Source organism: Schistocerca americana, chromosome 2, assembly GCF_021461395.2.
Source record: "Schistocerca americana isolate TAMUIC-IGC-003095 chromosome 2, iqSchAmer2.1, whole genome shotgun sequence".
Taxonomy (NCBI): Eukaryota; Metazoa; Arthropoda; class Insecta; order Orthoptera; family Acrididae; genus Schistocerca; species Schistocerca americana.
Window position 1 is genome coordinate 489,020,087 of NC_060120.1, and position 14,992 is coordinate 489,035,078.

Sequence of the window (14,992 nt, forward strand, 5' to 3'; positions counted from 1 at the left end):
TTGGATGTGTGTGATGTTCTTAGGTTAGTTAGGTTTAAGTAGCTCTAAGTCTAGGAGACTGATGACCTCAAATATTAACTCCCATAGTGCTTGGAGCCATTTGAACTTGATTTGTGCATCTTGGAGTGCGGTGCGAATTAGACGAGTAAAAAGAAATGTTAAACATCATGTATAAGGCTCCGCCTATTTTCGAACAATGTTTTTTGGGTCGTGCTAATTCGAGCATAACTATGAGTAATGATTTAAGGACACCTTTCCAGACGATCACAACTAACAAAGCAAGGAAAGAACGCCAAACATGGAAACATATTAATCATTTTGATTTGTTTAATTTTTCCGTCACTTAGTCGTAATAATCGACTACTTGGAGCTGTAAGTTTGACTCTGGATTTGAAGATATATTTTCCTTCCAGCAATGAAAATTAGGCTTCTTCGTTCAGTGTTTATGCTGTCAGGTTTGTGCAGAACTGTTATTTTCATTTAGACTGTGTTCTTTTCTTAATTATTTCACATGTGGGTGACAGTGGTCGTCGATAGCGTATGTTTGAAATAGGATGAAACAGTAGACAGTGGGTTAAATTTTACAATGGGCCGTCCAACCTGGCAGCTTGGCAACTTGTTTTGAACAGTAGTGCAACTGACAACATGACTCGTGCATATGATGTTATTTGCATATATTTGACGATACTGGTGCCGATTCTGCATTTAACATTTGACGATGCCACTATGGCTGCAGTCCGTTAGGACTTTGCTTATATAAGACAGATCTGATGATGGTCGTTATAGACCGAAACCGGTAATCAGTTAACAAAAAGTTTGTGACCATAGACATAAATTAAAGGAAACTTATTGTATATACGGGTCACTGATTTTTCGCGACAATGTCGCAGCTTGTGAAAAAGAATAGGATCTTCGCGATAAGATAACTGTCATTAAGATTGAAATACACTAGTTGTTTGATGTGGTTTCGGTTGTGAGACTGAAATTGAGATATAACATTGAACACAGCTGGACGAGGGTACATGTCGTGCATTAAGAGACTCACCCTGAGTAATTTGACGAGCTCGAGGCCTTCATTCTTCATGGCTTCAGTGCGCTGCTTCTGGACGAGTTCTGTGAGGCCTGTGATCTTGTCTGCGTAGCCAGCGCCCACTGGCTTCTCCGGCGGTTGTGACAGCGCTCTGCCTCCGTGCAATCCATTTCGCTGATCCGCGAAATCTGCCTGCTGCAAGAGAAAAAATGCCAACATTCTGGTCTCACCCTTCCACTGCTCGTGATACCATCTGCGATTACATCAATGACTTGATACCAGCGGCATATCTGGTGCCAACGAATTCTAATGTTGTCTCATTCATTTCTCTTATCAGAAGAGTTTTGGTACTATTTTTACTCCTGTGCTACACAAGAGTTTTCAAAAGAAACAGCATTGGAAACAATATACAAAGCAAATCACTGAAAACCACACCTCTGGGAAAGGCAACACAATTTTCAATCGTTTTCTGCATTACACTTTTATTTCCACAGCACACTGCACATTGAATAATTCGCACTTGACACAGCACGGCAACAGAGAAGAAGCAAGCAGAAGAATCCTGTGAGAGGAAAATAGTTTACATCATTGATACATAGCAAAAAGCATGTGATACTTGCAGAAGCAAATATATGTTCATAGTTGTGTGCCAGCGTATAATGGCTTACGGAAGAGCTATTCATAAGCGACGCTAATTTCTTTCTAGTAGCTCCAAGTTTCTGTAGGTACGGATTTTACCAGTTCATGTTTGTAGCTAGAGATGTGACGCTGTAAAAAAATTAAATCATACACCACATGTCTTATCATATAGGCTACTAAGAAGCGACTGAAAGGAACTCTAGCGTGAATGCAAAATGTACATAAGTCATTCTCAACATAGCAGTTGTATGGAAAACGCCATATAAAACGTGTAAAATCTATTTTCCTTCACAGTTAAGCGGAAAGAAAAAAAATACGAAAATACACTCAATCACACGCAAAAACAGCACACTTCGAAATACACGGCACACGACATGCTAAGTCGTAAAACTTTTGCAAAATACGTGTTTTATATACCAAAAAATCTTTTTCTTGTTAAGCATGCTTTCCAAATCATATGCACATTGCAAAAACTGGAAGATCTAGATTCAAAATAAGAATGAACTCTGGGACTTTGCTTGTTTACTAGTATTTCTGTATTGAATGAAACTACAGAGCCAATAGTCGATGAGAGTAGTTCTCTGACTACTTAACAAACCACTACTTTTTGCTACCCCAGGGACTATTCAGACCGACTATTAGCTCTGTAATTACATATACCCGAAAAACAAAAATAAAATTTGTAAATAGGTTTTGTCCCATTTTACTCTGTGTTCTATGAATCTCAGTAGCTCTTTACAAGTTTTAACTTAAATCAATTCAGTAAAATTCTTTTGGGTGTTCAATTTCCGATATTGTTTGATTGTAATTTTTATTAGTTAACAAGGAAAAACCGTCTGGAAGTCGTGACATAGCACTGCTTTTGCATTTACTACAACGCCTGGAATCTGTTTCTCCTAATGAGGGCCACCTCGCGAGCACAGTACTTGGTCCATTGGCCAGAAATTGTTGGCACTTAATCCAGCAAGTTTTCGCAGCAATCTTTCATGTTACAGTTGTTAGGGATCGTCGAATGTTCCCTGTTACTACCAAAAATTCTGGGTATTACTTTCTGTTGCATAATTACGCAGTAATACGCCAAGGACAATTTTAGTGAATGTGACTCCGACACAGAAGCTACCCTAATTTAGACTAAGACTTTTCAATTTTTATGAATATAATGTGAAAATACAGTAGAAAGAACAAAATGCACCACCACCTTCATGAGTAAAGTTTAATACCTACTTCCAATTCAAGCGACACTAATAAGGTAAGTACCCAAAATCGAACAGCTGAAACCGAATAAAACTTATTTTTAATACGGAGAAGTGTATTTTCTAGCAACCATCAGTGACATTTTGTCTAAAACTGTGCATTTGTGTTTATTCGATGCGTCGATGTCAATTAAACAGGAGTCAGCGAAGGAGCGGTACCGTGTCACGGATATTTAACTGACATCCTAAAGGGCATGGTCATTGGCTTTCGGGCCAAGGGTGGAAGCATTTCCGAAATGGCTAAGTTTGCAAACTGTTCGCGTGCCGGCTTGGTTAAGATATACCATGCACGACAAAATGGCGCACTCCAAAACTAGCTCTGAGGCAACTGTGGTGCACCACAGAGGTGAGCGGTGGCTGCGGAGATATGTCGTGTAACTGTCGAGTAACTGACTGCTCAGATTAGCACGGAGGCACTGAAAGTGTCTCCTCAACGTCCGTTCAGCTAAGCTTGCTACGTATGGGCCTCTGCAGCAGGCACGTACCCATGTTGACTGCTGTTCATAGGCAACGAAGGCTGGAATTTGCACGCCAATACGGCAAGTGGACGTATCACGTTACATGCTCTATAGGACAGATGGCCATTGCCATGCACGGCGTGAAACATCTGAAAGGTTCAAATGGTTCAAATGGCTCTGAGCACTATGGGACTTAACATCTGTGGTCATCAGTCCCCTAGAACTTAGAACTACTTAAACCTAACTAACCTAAGGACATCACACACAGCCATGCCCAAGGCAGGATTCGAACCTGCGACCGTAAAACATCTGAAAGCAAACGCCCTGCAACCAGGAGGGAACATCATGTTCAGTGGTATATTTTCGAGGAAATCCCTGGGTGATATCGTCACACTGGAAGGCAGAAGGGATCAACACAAGTATACACCTATCCTTGAGGACCATATCCACCAGTACATGCATTTTGTTTTTCCTCGCCACGGCGGCATCTATCAGCGCGACAATGTAACGTGTCACATAGCTCGCAGTGTACCTGCGAGGTTCACAGGGCAGCAAGCTGAGTTTTCCGTACTCCCCTGGCCACCAAACTCCCCGGACATAAAACCAATCGAGAATCTGTGGGACCACCTCGATCGGGCGGTTCGCGCCATCAGTCCTTACCGGAGATACCTTGCGCAGCCGGCCACAGCACTGGAGTCGGCGTGGCTCCGTATGCGTGACGGTACCATCCAGAATCTCAGTGAATCTCTTTCTGCATGTCTCGCAGTGGTCAGCGCTGCAAAAGGTGGTTATTCAGGCTTTTGAGGTCACAGTAGTGTGATCAGAGTCCGCCCCGATAGCTGGGATGTGCCGGGTGCAGCCGGTGTGCACATTTGACGGCTGATAATGAACTTCACGCTTCTCTCACCACTCAATATGTAATGCACATACTATACCATGAAATGATCTACATGTTCCTTTTAACAGAGTGATCTTTATTGAAAATAAATAAATAAATAAAAAAAACAACAGAAAAAGTGGCAAGCGAGCGAGACTTCCGTCCCGGTAATCCTGGTTCGAGACCTGTCTATGCTGCTTTTGTTTCCTTTTTTCAAATGTCTGTTTTAATTTATAATTAATCATGAAAATTCTGCAAGGAATTGATTTAAAAAAAATTGGAAGCCTCTATAAATCAAAATTACACATTGAATATCAAATTTTGTTTCAATCTTTTGCTTTTTTTATTTGAACAGTATTCCATAAAAAAAAGAAAAAATAATAAAATAAAGATAGCTGAGTGGTCAGTGTGACGGACTATCATGCCAAGGGGCCTAGGTTCGATTCCCGACTGAGTCGGAGATTTTTCTCCGCTCAGGGACTGGGTGTTGTGTTGTTTTCATCATCATCATCATCATCATCTCATCCCCATCGACGCGCAAGTTGCCGAAGTGGTGTCAACTCAAAAGACTTGCACCAGGCGACCGGTCTACCCGACGGGAGGCCCCAGCCCGATGACACAGCAAGTTCTTTTTTGGGAAATACGCCTCTTGAGTATTAATTGTGTTAAATATATCTTTTGTCAAATAATGCCCTAATTATGACTTTGGCGAATTCGCTGGTCATAATTTTCTGCTACACCGTATTGTTTCTTTGGCGCCTCTTGAGTATTAACTGTGTTAAATATATGTTTTGTCAAGTAATGCCCTAATTATGACTTTTGCGAATTCACTGGTCATAATTTCCTGCTACACCGTGTTGTTTCTTTGGCGGCTTGTACTTCTGAAGTGCCTTGGTTCATTATCAAACATCGATTGCACGCGAATGCAGAGTTTTGCAGTTAAATAACCTGAATGGATGATAGGACAGGCTCAGCTCCGTATTTTAAACTCGTTTTTACTCCTTTTGAGCAGTTCGAGTTGGGGTACTTTTCCTTTAGGCGCAACGGAACTCTACAGTAAAATCTCACATACGGTAAACTACGGTGTTTATGACTCTGATGCTACTAAGGATCATGCTTTGGGATGTTTAGGGACTGTAGACTCTCCGTCAGGCAGTTCAGAGGCAAACGAACCCACACACTGGCAAACACACACACGCAGGCATTTGATACTCGTGAATAGCGCCCGTGAACTGGAGATTGTCACGTTAATGCATCCTGCGAAAGAAAGGGACTGTGTGCTGTGAAGCAAGCACACTGCAAGCAGGCCCCACCCTCAGTAGCGTGCTGGCCCCTAGTCCCAGAGGAGGCTCCGCGTACGACCGCCTCCTCATGTCCCACTGCTGACTAGCGCGGTGCAAGTCGAACTGGCTGCGGTGCGTCGAGGCCATTGGAGGCAGCTGCGGCCGGTAAAACGCCGAACCCCCGTACTCCGGGTACAGTGGCAAGTCATCGTCCATATAGCGGCCGCTATAGCGCAGCGGGGGAGACGACTCCCGGGACACCCCTGGAGGCAGGCTCTGTGGAACAGGTGGCACCCACCAAAGCGCTCGTTGCTGCACTACGACACTGGTATTAAGAACAACTTAAATCTGGAAACAGAAGAAATTTGAATGTGGTGCCAGGGCTGGAGAATAAAATTTAAACTTACGAAACAATAGGGAATAAAGACGTCTGTGGAAGGCTTACAACAAAAGGAGAAACTGGTCGTGGTGACAAGAAAGGTGCAGAGAGGTTTAAAAAATAACTTGACACTAGAGGGCACAATGAAAGAGAGAAAACACACCCTCTTTAAGATTGATTTGCATGTGAAACATAAAATATTTAAAATGTGATGCTAGACGAAGACGTTAAAAATTAAGCAGGCACTGAATGGGCATAGTAATGGAGTCTTCTCGGGTTACCAGCCCAGTAATGTGTTGTATTGATGCAAAATCTCGTTGAATTTCCTGCCTGTGGTCGTCCAGTTTCGGAAAAGATTACGGACCGAAAGATGGTAGGTAGGAAACAGTACAAAAGTCTAAATGTTAACCGGGAAGGTTTCACCATTGAAAGTCCCCTTAGAAAGTCTTTATTCTCAAGAGAACTGAAATTTATAACAGGAGTTATCCGAGCGTCTAGCTGCAGTGGGGTCTTCGAACGTGATGATATTTTATCAGGGTAGGGAGAAGCAGAGAATGACTTCAGTTAGCCGACGGTCCGATGACTGTTGCAAATGTCTCTATTCATTGACCATTACTGTACACACGGAATAACCCTGCGCTGAAAGAAGTTGGATCTAAATGTGCTCAAGCAAAACAACTGAGCTGCGCCTGGAAAATACTACATTATTAGCTGTGAGTGCAGTAAATGACACTCAAGTTGGTTACTGATCGGGCACAATTCATTATTCGGCTGGTAATAAATCAGCAACACAACCCTGGCGACATGCTCGTTTATTTAATATCTAAGACTTTAACTAAGAATATGTAAAGAATGAAAGGCTATCAGGAAGCTACAATTGTGGGACATAACTGAATGCGCACACATTGGCGATATTTCCTACGAAAAGATACTTTGCATTCGTTTGATAACAGGCTGAATGGAACTGTGGCCATCCTCGAGGGACTGGAATGAGGAAAAACCCCCTTCTCTTTCCAGCAATGAACCCAGGACCTCCGTAGTCGGAGCCTAGTGCTCTACCTCCCAGACAATCACGGGCACTTGTTGAGAGTAATTTTTGTACTTGTATTATTCTTAGGACTGTAAGAAGGGGGAGGGCGAAACTGCTGGCACTTAACTTTCTTCTTTCGAACAGCACCAAGAGCGGAGCCAGGCTGTACTTCCCAGTCCGACGGACATATCACCAGCGTCACATGCTGTTAGTCCGTGAGACTGCGAAGATGTTTACAATTTCTTCCTTGATTTCAGAGCAAGGTCTAGTATTCTAAAACTGTACTTTTCCATCCCTCGTGCCCTTAATGCTCAAAGTTTGTTGATGCAATGTTCCTTCGCTAAGATTATAATTGCTTACTTCGTGGTCAAGTGTCCTCACACTACTAAATCCTGTCTTACTAAAATCAGCAGCGAAGGCGGTTATGATTCAGAAATACTTTTGCTAAGAATGTTTCACAGTTAAACTAGCGTTTCTTAAAATGTCGTGATAGGATTTAGCTGTCTCCTAAGTCCAATAGTTACAGTCAAGTGAATGGAAGGATATTATGCAAATAAAAAAATGAATTTAAGAAAGCTTGCCAAAGCATCATAGTCGTACACATTCTTATTACATAACACTGGAATTTCAAAATTTCTTTAGTAAAAATAATAGTTTAGTAATTTTCTTCTTCATTCTTCAAAAAGACGAGCACCTGACTAATAAAACCTCTGCAAACGGCACTGAGAAGAAAATATTTCTACATGTCTATTAACACAGAGAGATATCCATGACGAAGGACAGCAATAAAATGTCGGCCCAATCACCTACTTACAGCGCAAAAAACACTAAAATTTACACGTTTCCAAGGTCAAGCTTTCATCCTCAGATATTGAACAACAAACATCTAAGAGCTACCAATATAAAACATAAACATGAGCAATAAAAATTATAAAACGTGGCTACTTCCCTTGCAGTCATGTCTTCGCCATATTATTTTATCATTTTTATTGCTGTTGCTTCTGTTTTATATTGATCGCTTTTAGGGGTTTCTCGAACAGTAACTTCCGAAGATGAAGACTTGACCTTCTAAAGGAATAAATTCTGGTGTTTCTTGCGCTATAAATTTCTGGTTCAGTACATTTTAACACTGATTTTTATGATCAAGAACTCATATCCATTACGGATAAAATCGAAGGGAATTTACTTTGCAGACTATCTGCGAAACATTTCAGCTCATGTTGTACAAATGCTGTTAGACCTGGTTTATATTTTTCTTTTTTAGTGCAATCAGTGAATCTAGTCTCAGAGTACGAAAATAAGATTTCTCAAGAAATTAAGTCTCTTCCACAACGTAGCAAATCCCTCAATGTCGTAACTACGCTATGAGAATTTGACGTTTTGCTCAGTTTTCGTAATATCTCCCTGTTGATTCATGTAATTTCGTATTTTGAACGCCCATTAGCTGCAGAGTAGATATTTGAACAGCAATGTAACGATATTATCGTGAAATAAATGGGATAAAAAAAAAGTCACAAATATGTGGAGTTCAGGAGTAAGACATACAATAATTAAAATTTATACACATCATTTAGGAAGACAAATATTTCCTTTACACGCTACTTTAATAAAAAGAAGTGCAGGATTTTACTCTCATAAAAACTTAGAAATTCTTTTTTTTTTTTTTCCTCGCGTATTACGGTAACCAATGTGCGATTTAGGAACTTGACTCTGAAGATGAACATATATAATAACATGCAGATGCCGCTAATACTATTACTAAGTTATGCAAGGTGAGATATATATATATATATATTAACACAAATAGAGATTAACTGTATTATAGAATCACAGCACAAGTACACTGAACACTGCTATCGGTCTTTTTTTTTTCTCCACAGTAAATCAAAAATTATTCTTACACAATTAATGCACACCTTGTAGCACTGTATACTCCGTCGTGATAAAATATATGGAGGTTCCCTTAGCTGAATCGTCGATGTTAGTGAGCAGCAGCATACAGTAAAGAGTAGTATGTTAGCGAGCATACCTGCGTGTCACTGGTTACTGAGTGCCGGCTCACAGACCTCTGGAGGTTGCCGATCCACGGGTCAAGACCTTCGGCGGTCTGCGTGGCCATGTGCAGAGAGGCGGCTCGCCTCAGCTTCCGTGGAGACAGGATATCGCTCTTAACTGTCAGCTGTTTGCCCTCTGTTACGGCCACACTCTGACCTACATCGTACGTCTGTCAGAGAGAGTATACCATCTGTACTTGAGACTCTTCCTCATCAACTCCGCGTATTCACAGCAAGTATCGATATTATTGCAAAGACAGAAAGTTAAGGAGAAGCACAGACAGAAGGAGAAACCTAATGCAAAGCGTGTTGGAAGTGTACTAACAGGCTACGCTACGGGAAGAAGCATCCGGTATTTTGGAGCCACGATGAGCGAATGTATTACGCTCGGCTCCAGGGTTACAGATTTCTGCAGGACCTAATCTAAAAACTATGAAACTAAATCTATAGTGTGCGCATATTAACTAGGTACAAACACCATTTCCTGTGAAGCTGGGATGTGTGTAATGTGAGAAACGGTAAGATCAAACGTAATCTCAATAGATATATGATGATTTAATATGGCGCTAAAACGCCTTAAAACAGAAATTTGTTGAGATAGTGGAGAGTTCGTTAGAATTTCATTTTAAACCAGACTACATCTAACTTCTTAGCGAACCATTCATTACGATTGGATGCAAAAGGAAGAAGGTTTAGGGTTTGACGTCCCGCCAAGGGTAGAGTCACAAGCGAAAGCTCAGATTGGATAAGGACGCTGAAAGACATCGGCCGCATGCTTTTGAAAGGAAACCACCCGCTAATTAGTATTAATCGATTTAGGCAAATCGCGGACAACCTAAACCTAGATAGCCGGACGGGGATTTGGACCTCACTTCTTCCGAGTGCGTGTCCAATCCGTAACCACAACACCAATTGACTCGGTTTGATTTGTTGCACCACTATTTTCTCTGTGGCAGAAACCATCTCATCAATCGTCAGTTTCCTGCTAAAAGTGTTAACTGTACCGTCATCTCATAGGGCCTCAATACAAGTAGTCTGTTGCTCGTCTTCTAGTTACCAATCTAGATATTGAATCAATACCACAGTTGAATGAGTATAAACCGGGAAAGTCTTCAACGTCACGAATGAGACTAGGCCTCGAAAGTTTATTTTCAATTACTTATTTTATTTCCGGTGGCTCCAGTGTCAATGTTTTCAAGCACTTCCACATACCTGGTGTCTCTACTAAGAATCGTCAGGCGCATTATCTCTACTGTTTTGGCACATATTTGCAATTTAGTTTTTGCAATGTGTAGCTGGAGTCAGCCCAAACAAGTGCTGCTCATCACGTCTCCAAACAACGCCCAGTGTCAGGTAAAACGTCGGTTTGTTTCCGACTACAAACAAAATCATTTTTAAAGCTGGATTTCACATTCTTACTCGGTAGAGCGGTCCCAAATAGTGATATAATCGTTTTATCGATATGTATTAATAGGACAATAAAATACCAAGAATAACCAGTACTCCATTAGCGGCAGCACTGCCTTGGCCCTCACTGACAGCTACTTAGTCGTTGCTAGAATACTGGTTACTCCTGGGGTTTTATTGTCCTATTAATACATATCGATAAAACGAATATATCACTATTTGGGACCGCTCTATCGAATATGAATGTGATTTTCAGCTTTAAAAATGATTTTGTTTGTCATGCTAGAAATGTGTGTGAATCCCTACAGGACCAAACTGCTTAGGTCATCGGTCCCTAGACTTACACACTGCTTAAATGAACTTAAACTAACCTATCCTAAGAGCAACACACACCCACACCTGAGGGAGGACTCGAACCTCCAGTGCGAGGGGCCGCGCAGTCCGTGACTTGACGCCTCAAATCGCGTGGCCACTCCGCGCAGCTGTCTTATTAGATACCCATCATAGCGTCAAGTTGTTGTGAAGCCTAAACACATGATAAACAAATGAACGAATTACGAAATGTCATTACTCACCAAAAATTTGGCGTGTTTATCATAGTTTGTTCTTCATCTGCAGTTCAGAAGTCTAGTTCATTCGTTGTGTTTTAAAACGAGCAGTGGTTAAGACAGTGGGATCGCTTTCGGGAGAAATGAGGTTGAAATTCTCGTCCGGCCTCACAAATTTAGGTTTTCCTTGGTTTTCCGGAATCACTTAAGACGAATTCCAGTACGATTTTCTTAAAAGGACGCAGCCAATTTCTACCCCATTCTTCTCCAGTCCTAATCTAATCATTCCGCTATCGTCAAGACTTTGAATGGCTCCAACTTACTCTAATCATCCCGCTATCGTCTAGACTTTGAATGGCTCCAACTTACGCTGTAGATGAAGCTGTCTGCTGATCGAGTAAACTCGGTTCTGTTTTTTTTTATGAGTTTCTTATGTTTTAATGTTATGTGCCTAGAACACAGAAAATATCCAGATATTTTTCTGAACTGCTTGAGGAACTTCACAAAATCCATAATGAGTCCATCACACTTTCCTGCATCGGAAAGAAACAGTTCACCATACGTCCGTACTTGGTGGTTTTTGTTTTGTGTGCGGTAGGCCGGGGTCTGAGCCGTGTTTCTGTGCCTAATGTTTCGTCTGATAATGCTGCAGACATCATCAGAGGCCATATAGAAGGAATTATAATTTTCACACATAAAAAGTTCAGCAAACCGAAATGCCTGTAGCCTCTGATGATATCTCCAGCATTAAAAGATGAAACATTTGGCACGCAAATATGTCTTGGACTTCGGCCTAATGACCATATAAAGAAAATAACCGGGAATGTAAGCACTGGCCGTGAAAACCTTCATTATATGATCAAGCAGTACACTGTCGGGTACTTCACAACAGTTTCTGTAAGTTATCTCCATAACTTTTCGCGTACTTTTAAAGTTGACAGTCCTTACTAAATTTTTTTGACTTGTGCTCTAAGGGTACATGGATTCAAGTTGTGCAATGCAGACACTAAGCTTACGGCTACTTACAGAAGATAAAACAAGTTTCCACAGTAATTTCCTAGTGTGGTTCAGACAGCAATGAGCGGGATAGTTTTTGATAGCCTTCGACCTCTGACGGTAATGTGGGGAGTTCCGTCGTTTTGTTTGTTCCAAGATGTTGCCTTTAGCTGGACTAATTCTACTGGCGTGTACGGAAGACGAGGACGTGTTTCAGACTAGGGGAAGAAGCTCGGTTCCGAGGAACAGTGAGGTGAGCGTCTACACTATGGGAGGGTCAGCAGGAACGCTGGAGGACCGGCCACGTCCTCACCTGAGTGGAGATGCTCTGCGGAGGAGGTGAAGTTCCCGTCGACGTCACCATTTTGCGAGACTTGGAAGCGGAGACCTCCGGGGCTGGCGCAGTCGCCGTCTGCACGGAGGAAGTTGGGGCTGGCGCCGCAGGTGGCACTGCCCTCGGGGGAGAGGTGCCCACTGCTGTTGACACCTTGGAAGGCTTCTGCGGAGGCGCTTCCGCCATTTCCACGTCTGCTGCTTGCTCGTCGGGCCTGGGAGAAACTTCGGCGTCGCTAGAAAGTGCAGGGGGGAGGGGAGAGACTGAAGACGTCGACACGGACAGCGAGGAATGGTCGACGATGTCGGAAGAGGTGTTGGTGCCCGTCGTCACTTTTTTGCGGTTAGTGGAAGTCGCTGCTGAGGTGGTAGCAGTCTGCGTGTCAGAAAAGGAAGACGGGAAAGATTTAGTTTCAGACACACTGTCACTCTGTTCTCCCTGGCGAGATTGTTTATGCGACGTTTCCGACGTCTTCGGCACTTCTTCTGATAGCCTCTCTTTTCCTACAAAATGTTTTTAACTCAATTAGCTCTCTTAGTGTACAGGGTAAAGGGGGGAGCATGAACACAACACAAGAAAACCACTTCATTTTAATTCTGGATTATATATTTTTCATTAATGTCCGTAACTCGTTTAGTTTTACAAACAGTGTCAAAACATTTTTTTTTTTTTTTTTTTTTTTTTTAGTGTCACAATGTAGTGGACATAATAATGGAAGCGTGCGGATTGAGAGAGAGAGAGAGAAGGCTTCAATCTCGGACTCACCGCCGAATGTGGATCGCAGATAAGTGGTCAGTGTAACTCGTTTCGAGTCTGCGCACCGGCGTTTTCTCCCTGGTTGCAGATGTCCCCAGCTAAGGATCTACGTGAATAAAACTGGGGCGACTCTGACAAGTCGCCGATAGTGTGTCAAATTGTCAGACTTGAGGCCATGCAGTGATGTACGCTACTGTTGAGGCTTTACAATGAGGAAAAAATAGGGTATTATCAGGTAAAGCTACGACTTCCATGAGTGCTAAAAAAACTAGAATGCAAAATTGTAAAAAAAAAAAGATCTAGGATGAAGCTTTGGATTTGCGAGCTGTTTTGGATCTACGGCAGGGATATCGAGCACTGGTGGATCTGCAAACGAGTCTTTCATTATCGTGTCCACTATCTGATTTTCGAAAAATAACAAGATGAATTAGAGATAAAAATGAACTGTGGGTAGGAGAGGTGGAGCGCGCAGAAGGTGGCGCGTTCCTCTGCGCCCTCCCGCGCTACCGGTAGAACTTCGTTCCGGGCCAGAAAGATATTTTCCTTGTGGTCATACCTTTCTTCTTGTCGCGGTCTTTCTCCTTGCCGGTCTCGACCTGCGAGGCCCTGCGCGTCTCTCGCGACTCGGCAGCGGTCGCTCGCTTCCCGGTCTGCGGCGAAGAAGACGAGGAAGAGATGCGCAGGTGTTTGCCGAATTTGGCGGCGACGGCGGCGGTGTCGTCGCTGTCGGAGCGGTCGCTGGGCCGCAGGTGGCGCTTGGAGGAGGCTGGGGCGGCCCGGGTGCGCGCGCGGTCCGTGGCGGGCGCCCGCCGCTGCGGGGGCGGCGGAGGCGTGTGCGACATGTCGGACGGCGTGCGGCAGCAGACGGCGCAGACGCGCGTGCCCGCGCGGTTCACGTACGTGCAGTGCTCGCACGCCCACTCGTGGCGCGGCACCACCGGCTTGGGGGCGGGGGGCGGCGACGGTGACGGCGACCCGGAGCCGCGCGGGCACTCGCCGTCCCCCTCGTCGTCCTCGCGCTCTTCCGCGCTGCCGTCGGCGGCGTCCTCGGCTCGCGGGGGCGGGCGCCCGCGGTCGTGGCTGTCGCGGTGGCGGTGCCCCTCCTCCTCCTCGTCGCTGTCGGTGAGGCTGCCGGAGGAGGAGGGCGAGGGCGGGGGGCGGCGCTGCCTGGTCCGCTGCTGGGAGCGCGGCAGGCTGCCGGCCAGCGAGCGGCGCGACTTCTGGCTGGCGGCGGGCGACGCGGGCCGGCGGCGGGCGCTGAGCGCGGGCGACGGCGGCGGCGGCGGCTGCAGCTGCATCTGCATCTGCAGCGCGGCCGCGGGGTACGGCCCGGGATGCCACGTGCCGCCCCACGGTGCGAACCCGCCGCCGCCCCCGCCGCTGTCGAAGGCCTGGTGCAGGCTCTGGTTGCTGGCCGTGCGCCCGTGCTGGAAGCCTCCTACGGACGGGTCCATCCAGGGCCCCGGCGGCGGCATCACGTGCTGCTGCGGCGGCGGCATCCACATCACGCCGTGCCCGTGGCAGCTCGGGCAGTTGAGCTGCGCCATCGACTGTGCCTGCAACACATTTAAAGACATCCAGCAGTTTGTTCCCGCTCCACCAACTCTACTGGCATCATTCTTTAGCACACAGATGGAAAGTGTCACCACACGAAGCCCCTGTTCGATATTTACCAGCATCAAAATCTGCTAAGAGCGTTTAATAAGTAACACGTCACATTTTTTCTCGGCCAAAAAAATGGCTCTGAGCACTAGGGGTCTTAACTTCTGAGGTCATCAGTCCCCTAGAAGTTACAAGGGAACCTCCCCATTGCACCCCCCTCAGATTTAGTTATAAGTTGGCACAGTGGTTAGGCCTTGAAAAACTGAACACAGATCAATCGAGAAAATAGGAAGAAATTGTGTGGAACTATGAAAAAAAAAAAAAAGAAGCAAAATATACAAACTGA

The 14,992-nt window shown here is 44.5% G+C and overlaps 1 protein-coding gene across 1 annotated transcript in view; it reads right to left on the bottom strand.

Moving 5' to 3' along the window:
* LOC124594116 (E3 ubiquitin-protein ligase lubel) overlaps window positions 1–14,992 on the bottom strand; it is a 468,996-nt gene that overhangs the window by 176,472 nt on the left and 277,532 nt on the right. Inside the window, exons 9-13 of the mRNA XM_047132473.1 lie at window positions 13,601–14,600; window positions 12,268–12,791; window positions 8,979–9,173; window positions 5,571–5,816; window positions 1,046–1,225 (exon numbers count right to left, since the gene is read on the bottom strand). Coding sequence (XP_046988429.1) covers window positions 1,046–1,225; window positions 5,571–5,816; window positions 8,979–9,173; window positions 12,268–12,791; window positions 13,601–14,600 — 2,145 coding nt within the window. The remainder of the gene's footprint in view (window positions 1–1,045; window positions 1,226–5,570; window positions 5,817–8,978; window positions 9,174–12,267; window positions 12,792–13,600; window positions 14,601–14,992) is intronic.